Source organism: Pelmatolapia mariae, linkage group LG10_11 (assembly GCF_036321145.2).
Source record: "Pelmatolapia mariae isolate MD_Pm_ZW linkage group LG10_11, Pm_UMD_F_2, whole genome shotgun sequence".
NCBI lineage: Eukaryota > Metazoa > Chordata > Actinopteri > Cichliformes > Cichlidae > Pelmatolapia > Pelmatolapia mariae.
In genome coordinates, this window is record NC_086236.1 from 45,239,314 (window position 1) to 45,259,213 (window position 19,900).

General features: G+C 40.5%; 2 protein-coding genes across 3 annotated transcripts in view; both read left to right on the plus strand.

Annotated features, from left to right (window-relative positions):
* The first annotated feature begins 230 nt into the window (after positions 1–230).
* On the plus strand, positions 231–13,673 carry LOC134637575 (transcription factor E2F3). Of its 2 annotated transcripts, none has more exons than XM_063488025.1 (8): positions 231–709; positions 2,701–2,821; positions 4,020–4,150; positions 4,242–4,330; positions 5,030–5,188; positions 7,364–7,475; positions 9,112–9,253; positions 9,697–13,673. In XM_063488025.1, exons 1-8 carry the CDS (start codon positions 428–430, stop codon positions 9,996–9,998), a joined length of 1,338 nt encoding a protein of 445 aa, XP_063344095.1. In that variant the 5' UTR covers positions 231–427; the 3' UTR covers positions 9,999–13,673. The 2 variants fall into 2 exon arrangements, with proteins under 2 accessions (XP_063344095.1, XP_063344096.1); XM_063488026.1 differs by lacking the exon at positions 231–709 and adding an exon at positions 878–1,050.
* Positions 13,674–15,643: 1,970 nt separating this feature from the next.
* cdkal1 (CDK5 regulatory subunit associated protein 1-like 1) overlaps positions 15,644–19,900 on the plus strand; it is a 245,987-nt gene continuing 241,730 nt past the window's right edge. The window contains exons 1-3 of the mRNA XM_063488015.1: positions 15,644–15,771; positions 16,699–16,862; positions 18,686–18,798. Coding sequence (XP_063344085.1) covers positions 16,705–16,862; positions 18,686–18,798 — 271 coding nt within the window. The 5' untranslated portion in view covers positions 15,644–15,771; positions 16,699–16,704. The remainder of the gene's footprint in view (positions 15,772–16,698; positions 16,863–18,685; positions 18,799–19,900) is intronic.

Below are 19,900 nucleotides of genomic sequence, written 5' to 3' on the forward strand. Positions count from 1 at the left end.
GTTTACAACTGCCAATGAACACGTGGCGCACTAAATCTGAAGCCGTCATTGGTCGAAATGACATCGATATGGGTGGGTACTCTGCCGTTAGGAGCCAATAGGGTCTGGCATGTAAATTCTGTTTGAAATTTTCCCGGGAAATCTGAGTTTCGCGGGAGGGTTCTTGAGCGCGTAAACCGTATCCCTTCATTCATCAGGCCGTTTCCTGAAGCCATTTCTAGACGGGGGAAACGAGAGTTGCGCTACTTTTTAATCCGTTGCATCTGCCTAAATGCACTTTCTGAGGGAAAAATACTTTTCAGAAATCGATAGTTCAGACACTCGTCTTTACTTTGGTCTGATTATTTTTGTAACCATTGCGGCGGATTAGCAGCTATACGAGCTCGAAAGTTCCGAGATAAGAAAGGGGTTACCCTGAATACGCAAGATGAGAAGAGGGACCTCCTCGGCTCAGGAAAAAGTGATTTTAGCAGGGGTTGGAGGCTCTTCTCTGGATAATAATATAATTTTAACAGCTCTCTCGGATCGTTTGAACCCCGGTCAATCAAACGCTACGTATATCCAAATAATAACCACACCACCGCCTTGCAACGTTACACAGACATCAAATGTGTGTTTATCCGAGCCTCAGATTAACAACATTTACACAACTCCACAACAAGCTGCAGCAAACGCAGCAGGACAACGACCCGCTCTGGGAAGACCGCCGGTAATAATCCACACAGCTTGCTTATACATTTAGCTTTGCTACGCTCAGCGACACAATGTTAGCTTGCTAACCTAGCCGAGCTTGTTGTTCAGGGCAGCTAATGTTAGCTACTTAGCCAGGGCATTCCCACGACTCAACCTAGCGAGGTGGCTAACTAACTACCGCTAGCTAAGTTACCCAAGTGGGCTGGTTAAGTGTTTTCGTTTGCTGTGGGGACGCAAGTGACAAGTTTAAGTGAGTTTAGCGTTAACTGGAATGCAGACCTGTCATCTAAGAGAGTGTTAGCAGACTTCATGGTGCTTTTGAGTCCGCTTCACCTTTGCAGCCAGATGGAAATATTGGTAAGAGATGACTAACGTTAGCGCTGGCCTAGTGGCTGCTGTTGGTGTCTTAATTTGGGGGGTTGGGGGATGGTTTCCCTGCCCGGTTCTTGGTAAGCTATATTTTTGTTTTTAGCGTTTTAACGCTACATGATTAGTGGAACTTATAAAGGCACGATGTTATACGCAGATATCGCTACAATTCAGTCTGGGATCTGCTCGATAGATTTTCTCCCAGTCGTCTGTGAAGATGCAAGCCAACTTGGGTAAAGCTTTGAAAATATGCGTTAGCTATCAGTGCTAGTAGCACTATTGGTTATTAGAGAGCAACGTTAGTCGTTGTCGAGCTTGACCTTATTCTTTTAATTCGGCACAACTGTTTCATGCCACTCTTTTGTAACTGAAGTAACGCTGTGGTGCCTTTCATGTCAAGTAAAGTGAAACCCGAGTTTGTTGCTTTAGTGCTGATTCTACGTTTCCTGTATTCTCAACATGCACAAACCACACAAAACAGTTAAAGCTGCATTCAGGGTGTTGTTTTCTTTTCTTTCTCCTCCTGGTTATTCATCTTTTATGAACTCAACCAGTCTGCACATATCAGGCTGTGAGCCATGAGAAGGCTTTGGGGTGAGGGGAGCTGCTTGCTGATATAAAATGGCTGACACTTTGACTGTCAACAGAGGACATATTTTTTTCTTTCTCAGTCTGGGGTTATGCAAAAGATGAAGTAGTAACTATGGGTTTTAAAATTACAATATGTTTTCCATTTCAGGGGAATTGGCTTCTGCTGTGCATGAGTTTTAGAGGGAAATGCAGACCAGCAAGCTGGTGGCACTCTGTCCTGCTCAAAGACACTAAAACAGGATGGATTCTTGCAAAAGCACAGATTAATGTTCATTGGGTTATAATTGTGATGGGTTATGGTTAGAAAAATATTATTATTATTATTGTATTTTTGTGCAACAGAACAAAACATGTACTCGGGTATGTTTATGGTAAGAAGTTTAACATCTGCATTACCAAATCCAATGTTCAACACATGCCATAAATGAGCTCAAACATGGTGAATGGTACAGATGAATCTGGGGACAATGTAGATGCATATGAAGCTAAATAAAAGCTTGTGTTGGAGCCATAAATTGCTGGATCATATGGTTAAACAGACTCATGGTGGGTAATTGGACATTTGACTGGACATGTTTTGTCTGGATTTGAGAATTAAGTTTTGGACTGAGCAGAACTACTTGATGCTTCCTTTAATTATTGGGCTGGGTGGAGTTATAGTTCTAATATTTATTGGGATTGACGTTGGTGTGCGGTGGGACGTTCAAATCGTCGATGTGACTCACTCTTGAGCTATTTGGGCTTGCCCTTTCCAATAAATTTGGGGGGAAAAAATGGAATCTCGGTGGCTGACAAAACTTCTTTCAATTCAGATTTGATGTTGCTGTCCTTGCTGCGAAAACCTCAGGAATACTGAAGTAGTCGACGGAGAACAATCACATTTGGTGACTAAAGGCAGTCTGAAACTAGCAGTCACTCTGTCTGTTTATGTAAACTCTTCTTTGGTCCTATACTGTGTTTTAGAGAGACTAGGCTTATGGAAAGGCTCTGGAAGTGACTGCCAAATAACCACATCCACCCTTAACTATCCCTTCTGCTCTCTCCTAGGCAAAAAGGCGATTGGCGCTCGATGATTCGGACCACCAGTACCAGACAGAACCAGCCAAAACTCCAAGAGGTAGAGGAGGAGCCGCGGCATCAAATGGGGCACGGCTGAAGACACCCAGAAGTAAGAAGGTGGCTCTTAAGAGCCCTCTGTCATCTTGTTTGTTCATTTCACTGCAGATTGTTTCAACTTCATCATGTCCATGCTCCTGCCGAGCAGCACAGATGGGAACAGTGTAGATGCAGCTGTTTTTTATGGTTATTCCAATAAAATGAGTTTTGTTTTTTCCCCTGAGCTAAACATCATCATGAAGGTAAGGTCCTTGGTTCTCTCCGAGTGGTTCACTCAGCTTTCCATGAAGAAAAATCTCTCCAGTGTTATATCAGTATATTAGTAGTGTTGATTAATCTGTTTCATCAATATATAAACAGTAGTATTGTGTATATAAACTATGGAGCTGAAATGGGGAACTCTGTCAACATATTAAAGAAAAGCAGGGAAGTGTTTCCTATAAAGCTTATTGCTTCCAGACTATATTCAAGCACAGTAAGTAACTTCCTGTTAGCTCGGTGTTTTATTTGGCCTGCAATCTTTAAAAATGTAAAAAAGAACCGGGTGGGGAGAGAGATCTGCTTGCTTCTTTTACATGAATCTAGTGATCGTGGCAGTGTAGTATGTGGTATTGTGGGAGGTCACAACAGGTGACGTGGTGTGGATCTCTGCTCTTAAACCGCTCTGCCCACTGAGAACAGGAATGGGATACTGTGCGAACAGAGCCTTTAAAATTAAAAAAATGTTTAGCTGTAAATTGTAACCCGACATAGGAATTAAAAAGTGATCTTTTTGCAAATTGGCCTGTAGCTCGTCTTCACGAAAATACCCCGGCGATCGTTGCTGAGTCATTTCCCTTTCAGCATTTCCCTGGAAAAACTGTCTTCGGTTTTCCCAATATTGAGTGTTAATGAGCAATTCGTACTGTAAATGTGGTCCAGTATGATGTGGTCCATGCTTGTTTCCAACACTGACTTCAAAGTTGGCTCTTCGTCTTTGTGAATGAGTCACAGCACAAAACCGAGTATGATCACCCATCCGTCCAGCAGGTAGTCCGTTTCTCCTGACACCCCTGCTGCTCTTGGACTCCTGTTGACTCTCGGACATATTGATGAAGCTGCGTTTTGCTCGGCCATATGCTTTCATGTGAAACTGCATCTAGCAATGACTGAGTTTTCATGTCTTGGCTAGAAACTGTCCTTCAAATTGCTTAAATTACTTAAATTTCCCTTTTTCTTTCGCTCTTCTTTCTGCTTTTTGTCCACCATAGCACCTAAGTCTCCACCAGAGAAGACGCGGTACGACACATCTTTGGGCCTCTTAACAAAGAAGTTTGTGGACCTTCTTGCTCAGTCTTCTGATGGTGTTTTGGACCTCAACCTTGCTGCTGAAACCTTACAGGTAAATTGAGGAAGATGCTTTGTTTTTGGTCAGCGTTGTAGCGACTGATGAGTTACGCCATTAAATCTGTACACGTGTTCCTCACTTGCAGGTACAGAAAAGGCGGTTGTATGATATCACCAATGTACTAGAAGGCATTCACCTCATCAAGAAGAAATCCAAGAACAACATTCAGTGGATGTAAGTGGTTATTCTCCCTCACTCTGCCATGCAGGTGCTTGGTTTGGACTCTGCATTTTTCTTTCTCCTCCATCTTTGCTTCTTTCTTTACCTCAGCTGATGTGTCGTATGAGGTTACCCAACAGTGCCGACACTCACTTTACTTGAATCATTTTAGTTGTTCGCTCACTCAGAGCTCATAAGTCCATAACTGGGCCCGAGACACCTGTGCTTTCCAGTTTAGGGTGGCTTTTCATTTAAACAGATTTTGAGTCATGTTTGTGAGCTGTATGTACTGTTATGGTTTTATTTTAAAGCTCTGTTGATTTTACTCTCATGGCCTAAGATGTAGGCCATGTCCCCCTCAGGCACTAAAGTCGGAAATGACTACAGAAATGTATTAGGTCAGAATACTTTGAAGGTAGTTTCCCCAGTTTTATGTTTTGAAGTCACTTGTTCTTTACAGGATATGCGGTCAGTGGAGCCTGGTAATCACACCTTTTCTTTGTAATGAAGGAAAGGTGCTTAAGTGAGAGGTAGCTCATACGTACCGAAACATAAATCCTGTGTTTACTTGAACAGAAATCAGAACTTTTTTTCACTGTTGAAGTTGATGTGCCAAATATTTGAAACTAAACACCAAATGGCTACAATTGAGCGCCCTGAGGTGATTCTAAACCGCTGTATTTCACTCTCCACTGGCTTTTCTTTCATTTACAGGGGCTGTAGTCTGTTGGAGGTTGAGGGGGCGCTGAGCCAGAGACAGAGACTGACAGCTGAAGTTTCTGCGCTGGCTGATGAAGAGCAGAGGCTCGAACAACTGATCCAGAGATGCTCTCTGGATATGAGACACATGAGCGAGTTGCCAGGCAACCAGAAATATCCTTTTGTTAGTTGAGATTGTGGCTAAAGTTTTAAGGCGCCTTTGTAAGTTTTCACTATTCATCCTAGTTCAACATAAATCTCGTAAAGATGCAGAGTAAGTCACTACAGGATTGCAAGGTCTTGTTTGTAATCTACTAAAACTGTGCAGATTTCTGAGCAAACACCAAGTAAGTTCATTTCAGGAGTGTCCACTGCAGTTTTGCTAAGAGCAGTGACAATTGGAGAATCAAAAACAACCTGATGAGGGCAATAGATTTTTAAATGTCTCTGTAAGCAGTGTGCTTTTTCAGATCAGTGGGAGGAAGCTGACGGAGTATTGATACGTTCTGACATGAGATTGAAGTCTGTTAGAAATCGCTCTTGAGGAGGGCAGCCCTTCGCTTCTTAAATGTTGCAGCTCATGTAGGGAGTGGCTGTTTTATTACAAATACGTTTGTCACAGGCGATCTGATCAAAAACGCCAAACATCAAAAGCCTTTGCTGATTTGAATTTGGGAGATTCCCCAGTAAAGGTGATTTTCTTGGTCACGTCCAGGCAGCAGGTCCTATAGTGCTATAACCCTTTAACTGTGTAATTTGCGATTTCATTTAAACTTGCGCAGAGCGCACAAAGTCAAGGTCAGTTTCAAATTAACTCAGATTTTATGTGGAGGATTGTTGTTCATAAGTCTGAGCTGCAGCTGATTAGTTTTCAGCAGGTGTAGTTCAGTTTGGAAGCCTGAGGGCAGCGTGTCAGGTGAGGAGTGGCACTGGAGCACCATTTCCATTAGTACCTACTCAGGGCGGCTCGCCACAGTTTTCAGGATTTTCCATTAGGTGATGAGACCTGGTACCAGGCCGGTGTTCTAAGCGACCTAAAAATGTAATGTAAACAGAATGCATACTACCGATTGGCTGGTTAGTGGGTTCACTCAGTGAGTCATGAGTGTCTCCTTCACGAAAATCAAAACTGCCATTTATTAAACCCAGCAATGAGGAAAACAGCTGGACAGAAACAACTTTGCTGAGTCTGAAACTCTACACACTGAGCAGCAGGTGTAACGTTGCCTTGACGTCCACCTTTGTAGTGCTTATCCGCATTGCAATAACGACCCCCCACACACATCCGGTTGGTACTAGGTTGTAATGGAAAACGAGTCGTATCGCCACAAGACTCGAGTCACATCTTGCTGATCTGAGTAGGTACTAATGGAAAACACTCTTCAGCTTTTTCAGCGCTGTGCACTGTGACTTCATCAATCGTGGCGATTCATCTCCGAGTGTATTGAAAACAGACTTCTTTTTTTGTCCCTCACACCAGCACAGTGTTAACTCACCAATAACCTACTCACCAAAGTTGCTTCCCTGCAACGTTATCCACTTCCCTAAAATTAAAAATCAAGTTTAATGATAACACTTCTGACAAACTGGAGGAGATCCAGAACTGACCGCAGAGGCACAAATGCAAGTTCACACATAGGATGCGTAGAAGATCACACAATCATCAGAAGTTAATGTTCCTGTAGATCATATATATATATATATATATATATATATATATATATATATATATATATATATATATATATATATAAATAAAAAAGATTTTCTGCATAACATTAGCTTGCAGCCAATTATTAGAATCATCAGGGAAAAAATGGATTACCTTGTGATCCAAGTTAATAGTCATGGTTTGCATGTGCGCACTGCTCAGTAAAGACGCAGAGGCTTGAGATCTTTTCCTCATCGACCCGTGTCCTCAGATTTTGCACACTCATGAAGAAACTCCTTCAAATACCATGCAGTACAGCTAGTTGCAAAAATAATTGTGCTCGTGCCTTTCATTTGTAAAATTGTCATTATGAATTCTTTAAGTCTCACTAATTGTTTTATAATGCCAAAAGGGGGTTTAGACAGGCACAGAATGGTGACATGGCTGTTTCTTAGTCTAAAAAAACAAGATTTGGTTTCATATAGACCAGTTCCTTCTCAAAAAGCTGTAATATGCTTTCAATACTTTAAGAGCTCTGCCTTCAGGAACAACTAGCTGTGTTTTACTTCTCCACGAACAAACCATCTCTTTTCTAACATGTCACAGAATGCAGGTCATTTCTAACAGCACATGTCATATAGTGTTTGTTCTGTATCAACACAGACGCAGTTTTATTTCTTTAACCCGGCTGTTTCCACATATGCTTATGTAACATACCAAGATATCAAACAAGGGAGCCTCAGAGACCAGACGGTTATTGTCGTCAAAGCACCCACAGACACCAAACTAGAAGTGCCGGACCCTGAAGAGGTTTGTATACATGCTCACAAACACACGCACCTGATTTGTTTTCGACCACTTGTCATATGACTTGAGTTCTTTTATAGACAAGACTTCATATTGGTTAGGTTCACTTCTGACCTTGGTCAGATAAGTCAGTCAGTTTTAAATGTAACTATGTTGAAGTTTTTCAACGTGATATCATGCACATCTTGCTCAAGATTTGTCCACTATATTGGATCTAATACAACCACTGGTTGCTAGGCGACAATATGTATTGCCTGATTGGTTGGGAGTGGTTCATGGAGGTTTCTGGTTTTTGCTGGGTGAAATCTGTTGCAAAGTAGGTGCTGCATGAAAAACTCCTATATTGCACCGGTTGGTATCAGATTTACATGGTTGCTAGTAGTTCGTTTTGTTTCTTTTTTACGCCTGAACCGTAAAAGGTTGATGGCACATTGTCAGCACCCTGCAGGGCAGGTGGGCAGGCGGGTGATGTGGACCCCCAAGTTTGTAAATGCATAACACGAGAACAAAGCGTTGTAGGAGTTTCAAATTGGTACCATAGGTGTATCTCGTAAAAATCTCAGACGTGTTTGAATCTCGGTGACCTCAACCTCAAGATCAGGGGTCGGAGGTCAAGTTTTCTGAATATTTTGTCAATGCGATAACTTTAGAAGATGGTCACCTAGGATTTTGAAATTCATCCCATAGGTGCACCTATTAGAAGGCTGAAGGGTACTACTGACCACTGCCAGTATTTTTCCATGGTTCTCTGCAGACTCTTGCTAACTATCTTGAGCGGTAGAGCATCTTGGAAAAGTAGTAAACTTTTAGTTTCAAGGCGAGTGGTCATCATTTACGTTTTATCACACTGTCACAGTTTCATTACAGCTCAGAGCAGCTGGACAGTGTTTACAGAGAAGTCTGTCACTTTCATGGAAACTATAAGCAACTGAAGGGATATGCTAGCAACCGTTTTCTGGTTGGGGAAAATGCATCTTTTTTTCCCGTATTGTCATGTAGGGGGGGAAAATGGGTGTCACTTACTCGTCTAACTAGCTTGCCTTCAGCAATCATTTTCCAGCGACTGCCATCAGCCTCCAGCGACCACTTGTAACTGGTCGGGGAATAGCCTCCCCCCCCACACACACACACACACACACAGAGTGGGTGGTTGCCAAATGGTCTCCTAGCTGGTTTCTAAGCCTATGTGACTGGTGCCTTATTAACTTGATCCTACATTGTCACTATGATGGTCATATCTCCAAAATGACTCACAGGTTAATGCAACAAGGTTGGCAGTCATGTGAACCTCAATACTCTACTGTATGTTCGAACCATTTAATAGAAACGGAAAATGGGCTGGCCTATGTAACAGACACATTTTTTCCCTTTAAATCGGTGTGTAAACTTTGAATAAAAAAAAAACCAGAACATTTTTTTTTTTAATTTAATTTGGTACCTTTAGAGTTTTAATTTGTCCTTTAACAATGATTTCTGAGTGGCTCGGTCAGTCTGAGAAATCATTGCACTGAATTGATCATATTTTAGATACATTGCTACATGCATAAACTCCTACATTTGGTGTGTGCACATGTTGGTAATCAGTAGTACATTTATGTGCATTGTTGTTCTGATTCGAGTACCTGTTCTCTCTCTGTAGAGTTTATCCATACACCTGACCAGCACAAAGGGTCCCATAGAAGTCCTGCTGTGCCCGGATGAGGAAAACGACCCCAGGAGTCCCGTAAAAAATGGGAACACAGACATCAATGGGAACTCTCCTTTCCTCAAAGTCCTTCAAGGTTGGTTTCAGATGGATAGTAGTGTACTGCAGCACTTTCTGATTTGTTTGTTCATAATGAAAAGCTAGTCCATTTATTTTGCATATACATATATCCATAGACTGAGTAAAAGAATCAATAGCATGACCATTTAAACGTGGGAATTAAAAAAAAAAAATCCCCATCTCTATTACAGTCACAGAAATTGGCAACATTGAAACAGTTGTCTGTTCTGAAATGAATGAAAACCACATGCTTTGTTACATTGTTCTTAAATAGTATGAATGGATTGGTAAGAAAGGAGTTAAGTGTTCAGTGCTAATCTAGAAGTGGTTCCAGAAGAGACGTCCAGAGCTCACTAGATTTGCTTCCAGTGCAACAAAACAACCGTACAGGTTCTTTGAATACCAGTGGTACTCTTGGCTGTGTTGGTGTCATAACAAATTGTCTTTCTCCTTCCACAGATCCCAGCTGCACAACCACTTCTCCTAACCCCTTTCTGGCTCCACCTCCCTCCTCTTCCTCAGCTGTCTCTGTCACAACTCTTTCACCCATCTCATCCCCTTACACCAGTCTCCTGCAGCAGACAGAAGACCAGATCCCCTCATCCCTGGGTCCTTTCTTAAACCTTGGGCCTACCCTTCTGGACCAAGAAGATGACTACCTGTTAGGTTTGGGAGATGACCAGGGAATTAGCGACTTGTTTGATTCCTGTGACTTTGATAAAATGCCCTCTCTTGGCCTGGATGAGCTCCTGGGCAGCTAGCATTAGGTGAACAAAACGGACGGAAACACTGAGGGCTTTTTCTGTCCCACAGGGAGTACCGTGTTCTTTCATGGTATAAGTAACAAACGTCATCATCAGTGTAAAGCCTTTGATCTCCTTTTTAGTGGATGCTAATTTACACAAGTGGTTGATTAAATGTAAATGGGGATGGGAAGGGTATCCACATCTTTGTATGGGTGTTACTATAGAGAGACAGCAAAGAGAGAACAGCTATAAGGAAACATCCCCCACAGTGCTTGGCATTACCTCACATCCGGGGTTATTGCATTGTGTTGAGCATAACAGTGCAGTTACCAAAAAACACCCTCGAGATTGGGAAAGAAGAAAAATCACATTGTCAAATCTTGAAGGATCCTGTCTGGGAATTTGTTTTGGCAAGGAAAAGGTCGATCTTCTTTGTTTTATCGTCGGGTGTGCAGAGCTACCCAGGTAACGCTTTAGATGTGTTCCTGCCAAGTGCTGTGGGTAGAGTTCAAGCTGATTTCATCCACAACAATGAGCTGTGACCGAAGGCTTTTACTGCTGATTGTTAAATAGCCATCTTGTGTGTGCACATATGAAACATTTTTGGAAATTATAAAAAAAAAATATATATATATATAAGAATGGAAACAGGGCTGACTTTGATGCACAGCACTCGCAACATAGTTAACATAGTTAGGTTAGGCTGATTATAAAGTTCAGAGTATGAGTATTGGGTACATTTGGGTGTCCATTGAAAAATTAGTGTGGAAAATAACCAGAATATGCACTCTTGAGTCATGTAAGCAAGACATTTATTCCACATATTCCAGTGTCTCATCTCCTGACAAATACGCAACCTGCTAAGTTGCTAAAGGAAGCTGGAAAAGCCATCATTTCTTGCCAGTGAGTAAATCTGAACACGTGATGTGCAAACTTAAAAATCATCTCCACCCTATACTCTTGATTTAGCGTATTTGGGAGTTGACTCCTCGACTCTCGCTGCTTTTTACCTTTCCCATCTTCATCAGCAGTAGCCGGCATAACTGAATCCCTTAATGCCTCCTCACTTAGACTGTGTGCAGTGCAATTATACTGTGGATTGAGCTATTCAGAGAAACTTGTGTTTGAATCACTTACCACTCTGTGCACACTTCCTGCTCGGTGTGTACTGAGACAGTGTTGTTGGCTCTTTTTAGCTTCAATAACTGTTGAATTTTAATGGATTTTAAAACTGTAGAAATTAATGTCTTGGGTCATCTAAGGGAAAAAAACAGGATGAGATAGCCACTTATTTAAACTTCAGCATGTAATGAAGGGCTTTTTTCCTCTGTAACAAAATGTTTAAAAAAAATACAGCTATTTTGTAATTTAAGTGAATTCAGCGCAACTAAACTGTAGTGACTTGTGTTCGTTTAGAGCTACTGAATTTACCGTGATTAGCCAGCAAAAAAGGCTTGATTACTTGCTGAAAAACAAGCTGAGAGGATGTAATTTTTTTTCCACTTTAGGTATTAGAAACACCATCACAGTTCACTACCAGTAGCTTGTCTGATTACATCCCTTATAATAGTGAAGTGCAAAGAGACCTTGGCTTTTAGAGATCACAGGTGATATTGCTGCTGTTATTGTTGACTTATCCCCGCCCGACCTGATTGACGTGTGCTTGAGGAATCGCGTGTGTGAGTTAATGTCAGAGTCGAGCTTGCGTTAAAGAGTAAGCCTGCCTGTGTGTAAATTGATGTACAGTTTTCTAATTTTTTTCAGTGCACAAGGTACTGTAGGCTACCTCTCACTTAATGTTGCAAAATAGAAAATAGGGCGTTAAGAGATAAATGCCATAGTTTGTATGATTCTGAATTCTTTTGTTTTAGGAATTGCCCGTGTTTTATTTAGCAGTCATGTCGGAAACCCCGACATTATAGTGAGAATACCGTTGGCCAAAAGCCAGACTTATACTGTCACATTTAATTTTCACCATTGGGGTGCACATTTGAAGCATAGAAAAGTGGATGAATGTATTGCAATACTTTTTAGTGTGTGTCGTTTTTGTTTTGCTTTTTTCTCCAATAAGTTATTTAGCTCCTGTGTCAGTGTTTTTGTTTTAATTATGTTTTTTAAATGGAGAGGCACCACTTACACACGAAAAGGACATGTTCAGTAATCCCGGACGCAGGCAGTGATTCACAGTTGGTCTATCTGGTCATTCAGAGACATTTCTGTGGTTTTTACATCCCTGGTTTGGCTGTTCTCTGTTGGAAGTGTGTAGGAACTTTTGGAAACTTTTCCCCTGATATTCCTTACCATTTCTGCAATTCTCACTTTCTTGGAGAGTAGTGATGCCTCTCCAAGTGCCCCTATTATGTTCATGTACAACCTCGGTTTCGTTATTGCTAAAGGAGCTAGAATATGTTTGCGTGCTATAATGTTCAAAGAACACATTATCCCGTACATTGCTGCAGCATTTCTGTTCACTTTGTCTGAAACTTGCACTTGCGTGCCTTGAATGCTCCACTCCCAATAATCCCCACAGTCTGCACTAAATGGCTAGTTGGCATGAAAAAGGCAAGGTGACATTATCTGACAACAGAAATGCAAAATATGTAAATGAGAACATCGCTTTTGACTGTATTAAAAATACAGGGTTGTGCATTCTTTTAGGGTCTGCCAAATTAGCCACTAGGTGCAAGTGTTTTACACAGTGACCGAGAGGTTACAGAAGAAAATCCTCGAATGCAAATTTTATTTTATTTTGTTGTTTGGATGGACTTTATTTTTTGTGCTGCTTTTGTTTGTTTGTTGGGTTTTCTTTTCTTTTGAAGCATTTCACATCTTCAAAATTCTGACGCAAGAGCACGATGGGGGCAATTCAGGAAAAGCATGTTGACTTGTTAAAGAATAGCCTCAACTCTGAGAACAACATCCAGTCTCCATTATTTCAATCTTTACAAAATGCACAAAAATGTCCTGATTTACAGCATAGTTTCTCCACAGGTGTATTTATATTGGTGTATTTTACATGTATTCATGCAAAGTTTAAACACCCACTCTCCAGTTTACAGTAGTTAAAATATTTTCCCCCAAGGATTTCAAGCAACCAGAATCTGGTTGATATATTTTATCTCCTTTTACATGAGGGATTTTTTGTGTGTGTGTGTGTGGTGGAAAGATTGTACCTTTCCATTGGTTTCTAATGGAATGTTGGAGATTTCGTGCACTGCTAAAGCTAGTGTCTGGTAATAATGATTGACTTAAAATTGCAACTTTTGTTTCATTTCGAAATGTGTGATTAGATCTTACTGAAGTGTATCGTTAGGCTAAATATGATGCTAACTATGGTCCACATTGAAACAGCTTTGTTTTTATTTTCTTATGGTTATTCTTGAGCTGTTACCAAATACGATGTAATGATCAGTGAATATTCTGTAAAGCTTATGTAAAAAAACAAAAACAAACAAAAAAACAAATCTGATTAGAAAGAATTTTCTGTAAAATTATATTGCTGCCTGTTTTTGCTAACTACAGAACAGAGAGAGCAGTTTGCGATGTGAAGGCATGGGTGAAAGAGCTCATGAATGTTGGAGATAAAATTGATGTTTTTTGATGTGTGTATTTCAGTTACATGCTTGTTTATGTACATCTGTTAAAATGAGGAATTTGAGCTGTGTGTATGTGTGTGTGTCTGTGTGTATTTGAGGGGTAGGGGGTGGGTTGGGGGGATAAATGAATTTGTTTTTTGTACTCTGGGCATTTGTAATTGAAAATTTGAATAAAGCAAATATAAATGAGGAAATGTATATTTTGTCTTGATGCGTCTTCAGGGAGTAGTTTTCACTATGGTAGAAAGTTTGGCTGCACTATTAGAAGTCTGTAGGTTTAAACATGTATAGTCACTTGCCACTAATTACACCTTACTAGTTGTACAGGTTAGGTCTCCTTGTGTCTTCAGGGATGATGTAATTGTAAGACTGATTCAACAGGGAACTGGAAACATCCGATTCTGATCCATATTGACATGATGGCTTCACACAGTTGCTGCAGATTTATTGGCTGTCCATCCAGGTAACAGCTTTCATGAGAGCTTGAGTCAGTCTGGCTATTGTTATCTGACATCAGTAATTTGTTTTCACTAACAAACTGTTGCTCACTGGATGGTTTCTCTTACCAACCGTTCTCTGTAAACCCAAGAGATGGTTGTGTGGGGAAAATCCCAGACCAGCCTGTCTGGGATTTCACATTCAAAGTTACTTAAATCATGTTTCTTCCTCATTCTGCTCAGTTGAAACTCAGCAGGTCATCTTGACCGTGTCTACATGTCTAAATCAAAGTCAGCTTTATTGTCAAAGACCATATGTACAGTCATACACAGGAATTTGAAACTGCAATACTCTCATGGCCCTTGGTGTACACTAAAACAATATAAAGATAAGTCATATGTACAATACAATTATTTAAACAGCAGTGTCCAACACAATCATAGTGATTGTGGGCAAGTTCGTGTGCAAATGGTGGTGGTTCAGAGTTTGTATGTTTGGGGGGGGGGAGGGGGTGGTTCAGAGGGAAGAGGTCAATGCAGGTCTGGAGTTCATGTGTGTCTCAGTCTGCTGGTTCTAGCCCAGAGGCTCTTCAGTCTCCTTCCTGATGCCAGCAAATTGAAGAAGAAGTTGGACAGATGAGTTGAGTCACCTGAAATGCAGAGGGCTTTCCGGATGAGGCGGGTGCAGTAGATGTCCTGGAGAGAGGGAAGAGAAGTATCCACGATCCTCTCCGCTGCTCTCACTACCCGTTGTAACTTTTTCTGTCAGGAGCCATACCACACAGTGATGCAGCTGGTGAGGATACTCTCAACGGTGCCTCTGTAGAAGGTGCTCATAATGGTGGTTGAGGCTCTTGCTCACCTCAGTTTGCAGAGGAAGATCTTCTGAGATGTGCACACCCAGGAACTTAGTGCTGCTTACCCTCTCTACAGCAGCACCGTTGATGGTTAGTGGGGTGTGCAGGGTGTGAGTTCTCCTGAAGGGACAGGTTGTTGTTGCTGCACCACTCGGCCAGATGGTTAACTTCACTCCTGTAGTAGGTCTCATTGTTGTTGCTGATGTGACCTACCACATTTGTGTCGTCTGCAAATTTGATGAAGAGGTTGGAGCTGTGTGATGGTGTGCAGTCGTGGGTCAGCAGAGTGAAGAGAAGGGGGCTCAGCATACATGCATCCAGTCTGATGGGGAGGCTATAGTTCAGGACGCAGAGCAAGTCATCCACTAATCAGAAGGTTGCAGACCCAGTCTGCATGCTGAATATCCTTGGGCAAAATACTAACCCAAAGTTGCTCTCTGATCGGAGTGTCAATGCACTGTCAATAGATAGAAAACACTTACAAAGAGAAAAGTGCTTGTTTGGGTGGGAATGGGTGAAGGAAGCAAGTTGTATAAAGTGCTTTGAGTTTTCAGAATAGAAAAGCGCTGTATGAGAACCAGCCCATTTACCATTTAAATGAGCAGCTGAACCGGTATACCTAATGAAGTGGCTGGTGACCGTATATGTAGTGTTATCCACACATGACACTGAATCATACCCGTATTCAGTTGGTCTGAACTTATTCACCCACTACTTGAGAAAAACACGCGCTTATATAGTTTGTCCCTATTTCCCTTCCGTACTTACAGACAAGTATGGCGGTCTAAGGGTTGTGGCGACTGTTTTGGTGGCGTAAATAATCATCGCGTGCCTTTTTAAAGCATATTGCCCTCGGCATTCGAGTTTAACTGAAGGCTACAACTACAGTGCGACTAACGTAAGAAACTTTAATGTTTTTATTGGGACTGTCTGCTCAGAATAAGAGACACGTGGGTACTAGCTAGCTTATGAGGCTAGCCAAGATAAACGCTACCCTGCGCTTGTTAACCAGTAAAACCAATGAAGAGGGATAAATAAGTGTCAAATGAAGCATTTTAAATGTTTAAATTTACGTTAATGTTAGCCTCCCTGTGTAAACCCTCGTTTAGGGTAAACTAAAACCAGCTCATAAGTGTGAAACGTGATCTGTTGTATAAAACTTGTAAAACTTCAACCCAGTAAGCGTTTAAGTGATGTGTGCGCATATTCAGCATAGCTTGTATCTCCAGCCATGCAGCTTTTCATCTACTTATCGTGAACAACACATTTTAAGAGAATGTAACGGTAATTAATACATGTGCATCAGTAGATAGAGGTACTGTACTTCAGGATGTCGCACTCACTGGTCATGAAGATTATGTATTGATAGTTTTTTTTAGTAATACTTTAATCCATAATTTGCACACTGCATTTTTCTTTATGTATGAATCCTTCTAATAATCATGCTTATTTTGCAAATGCTAATGCTGTTCCTGCACATGTAGCCTTTGCATTCCTAAAACCCTAAAACGGGTACTAATGAAAAAACAGTACAAGGTACAAGGAGTGAGACTGAGGAAGAGAAAGCCATAATATTGCTGAAGAGGTTTCATCTCCAAATCTTGAACCATTGCGCAAAACAGTTTAGTAACAAAACAAAGTGTAAACAAAACCATACCAAGAATTTTGCAGGTACTCCGACTTTATGAGTAAAAACCTTGAAATCTGCTAAACGAAGGGGAGTCTGCAGGCAGCAGTGAAGCATGGAGCTTTCTTAAAAGGATTCTGCCACTTTATATTTTTATGTTACTCCAAAAAGCTGACCAAAGCTTTGCTTAATTTCCAGATCATCATGCCGTCTTCTTGTGACTCTCTGATGGAAGACATCGAGGACATGGTGTCTTCTAGTGACCCCACTCCTCATGAAAGACAGTCTGCTAGAAAAAGTATCATACCAAGGTCAAGGAAGAAGAAAGAGCTCCTGAGCGATGAGGAGCTTCAAGCTGACAGGTGTGTCCAGTGTTTGATATTATGTTACTGCCATGGGAAGGGGGGGGGGGAGGGAAATTGTTGGCTTAAAAATAAAAAATCTAACCATGTATTTAAAAAAAACGTAGTGTATTTTTGGCTTCATGTTAGAAGGAATAACGTCTTTTAGATGGTTTTTAATAATTGTCCACCCATCTCTTAACATCAGTGCACTGAAAGTTTTGAGCCCACTTCCATGTGGAGATTATAGTTGTGGAATTCAAGCATAACGCACATTCAACATACATCCTCTTTATGATTTAACCATCGATAACCACTGGCATTTTGTAGAGGGTGTAGCAGCCATGGCAGTTTTTCTTGAAACAACAACTTTAATTGCCACATTTGGACATTTTCTCAAAATGACCAATAATGTGTTTTTCTTCATGTGGCCCTAATGCTTTTTCGTACCTGCCCATTTGGGGTTTTGAGAAAAATTTCACGTTGCCAGCTTTGCACAGATCCACAAATGTAGGCTGAAACATAGATTATGTTTTGTATTACAGTGGTGACAATCTGTTCCCTTTATTTAGAGAAAGAAACAAAAAAGAAAGAAATGTAGGTATACAGTGGAAGCCCAGATGTCCCAGTTTCACACTGGGACTTGAACGCATCTCATGTTTATTGATCTGTGAAATTAGTCTCAAAACTCCATGTGAGATGAGTGTATCAGGCTATTCGTGCACACACATTTAAGGTTTTGTGAGCAAGAGGGATACTACATTTAGTTTTAGACATTTATACGCACAGAAAGCTTTTTGAAAGAGAGAATTATCTTATCTGTGAAACCAAATTGCTTTGCATTTGTGTGTGGATTGAAACACGCACTTGCGAGTTCTTAAAAGTTACACATAAACCACTGCATACATTTGAACATCTTGGTTTAAGCTTGTCGAATCCTTCAGAGGCAAATTCCTCTCATATTAGAGCTTTGAAACTTGGAATAATGATCCCAAACACTTTAGTAACAAGGAAAATGACAGTGTATTTCACAAAGTGTTTAGCAACTTAAATCAAGACACTGCTCTATTAATCACAACTCAGCTGCATGCGTTGCTGACACTTTTTAGAGTTCTGTAAAAGTTACAGTGCTAAGCAAACTATTTGGACACTATTTCTAAGTTACTCTGAGCATCTTGTTCAACAAAACATTCTTAAACCAAAAGTTTTATATATATAGTTTTTTATATATATATATATATATATATATATATATATATATATATATATATATATATATATATATATATATATATATATATATATATATATATATATATATAATATTTTTATTTTTTTAGTTTTATTTTATTTTTTTCAGTAATCAGATATATTAAAAAAAAATCCCATAGTTATGTTAAGCATGTGTACATTCTACATGGCTATGCTGGGGAAAACTAAATTACAGTCGCTGTACATGCTGCACTCTGCTGTTCCACATTCATGTTGTCTTAATTTTTGCATTTCTTATGTAACAGGGAAAATGACACCAATAGCATACATCAGCTATACCAAAAACCTTAGAAGCTTCCAAGCCACAAATGCACTGAATCGGAAAGCCACCTTATCAGGGTGGTTTGATATTTACTCTTGACATTTAGTTAACAACTTTGACAGCAGCTGGTGTAAAAGCACCTTTGTACTTCCTCCAACACACATGGGTAATAAAGCAAATTTACAATAGACAGTCTTTTGTCAGCCGGTCAGTTTTATTCAGTATTTGTGACATAATGTTTGGTTTAGACATCGATTTTTGCACATCAGGATGATTTATAATGGACGTATTTCTTGTGTATTTTTTTTAGTTTGATCCCTGGTACCCAAAAGATCTGGATGAAAACATGGGGCTGCAGTCATAACAACTCAGATGGGGAGTACATGGCTGGGCAGCTGGCTGCCAGCGGGTACAAGATGACTGGTAAGAAATTATGTAATCGTACTATGTTGTATTAATTCTGTTGATTTGAAGTCAACAGTACCAACAGGAAGCTGCCTATACCATAACGTTACAATAGAAATATTGGATGTATTTTATATTTAGACAAAAGATAAATAAATGAACAGCTACAGCGGTAAATATGGAATTATTATGGGTGCCAGTTTAGCTCGCAGCTTGAGCAGGGGCAGCGCTCCGGGTCGGCTCCAACCCATGGGCCTTTGACGATTGTCTTCCCCCACACTCTCTGCTTTTCTGTTTATTCTCCACTGTGCTATCTAGTAAAAGCAAAAAAGGCCACCACAAACCTTTAAAACATTTAAATATCATTATTATTGTTAAATGTCTATAGGATTAATGTCAATATTATTATTAAACACAAGAGGGCGGTCTTGCTCTATAAGTATACTGAACCTTGAGTGTTATTCTGGTTGGTGAGTTTTATTTTTCACTGAATTGAACTTGTCAAAAACACCTATGGATGAACTGTGCAGTGTAAGCATTTTAATTCACGTCTGGAGTCTGCCAGTCTTTAGGAACCAGATGTATTTTGTTATTTCTCATCGCCATGATTACAGCGGTCATTTACATGCTTTAAGCTGACTTAAAATAGATGAGAGCGTACATGGTTCAGATTACAGCTTGTTAGAAAAAACCGATATAGTGAATGCTGCCTTTCATTCTTCGGTTTTGCATGAAGACGCTGGGCATGTTCAGTACTAGATTACGGGACCTCTTTCAGGAGGGTTTCGTTGCGAGTGTGCACAGGTGTGATAGACCAACACAGGTGAAAACGATAACGCAGAGAGTGATATGACACTGAGTTTTGCATTGCATTGTAGTCAGTTAAATATGATACTCTGGTGAATGTTTGTGACCTCATGTTTGTCACAAGGAAAATTGATTGTGCCTGGCTTTGTGTGATTAGTTATCTGTTCAGTGTGAGTATTTGTGTTGTTTTGTGTGTGTGTGTGTGTTTCAATAGACACACACCAAGACGGATGAAGAAGACGGAGTAAACCCCTTAGGCGTTTTTCTTTCTCTCCGTGGGGTCTCCACAGCCATAGAGCAAAATTAATCACAC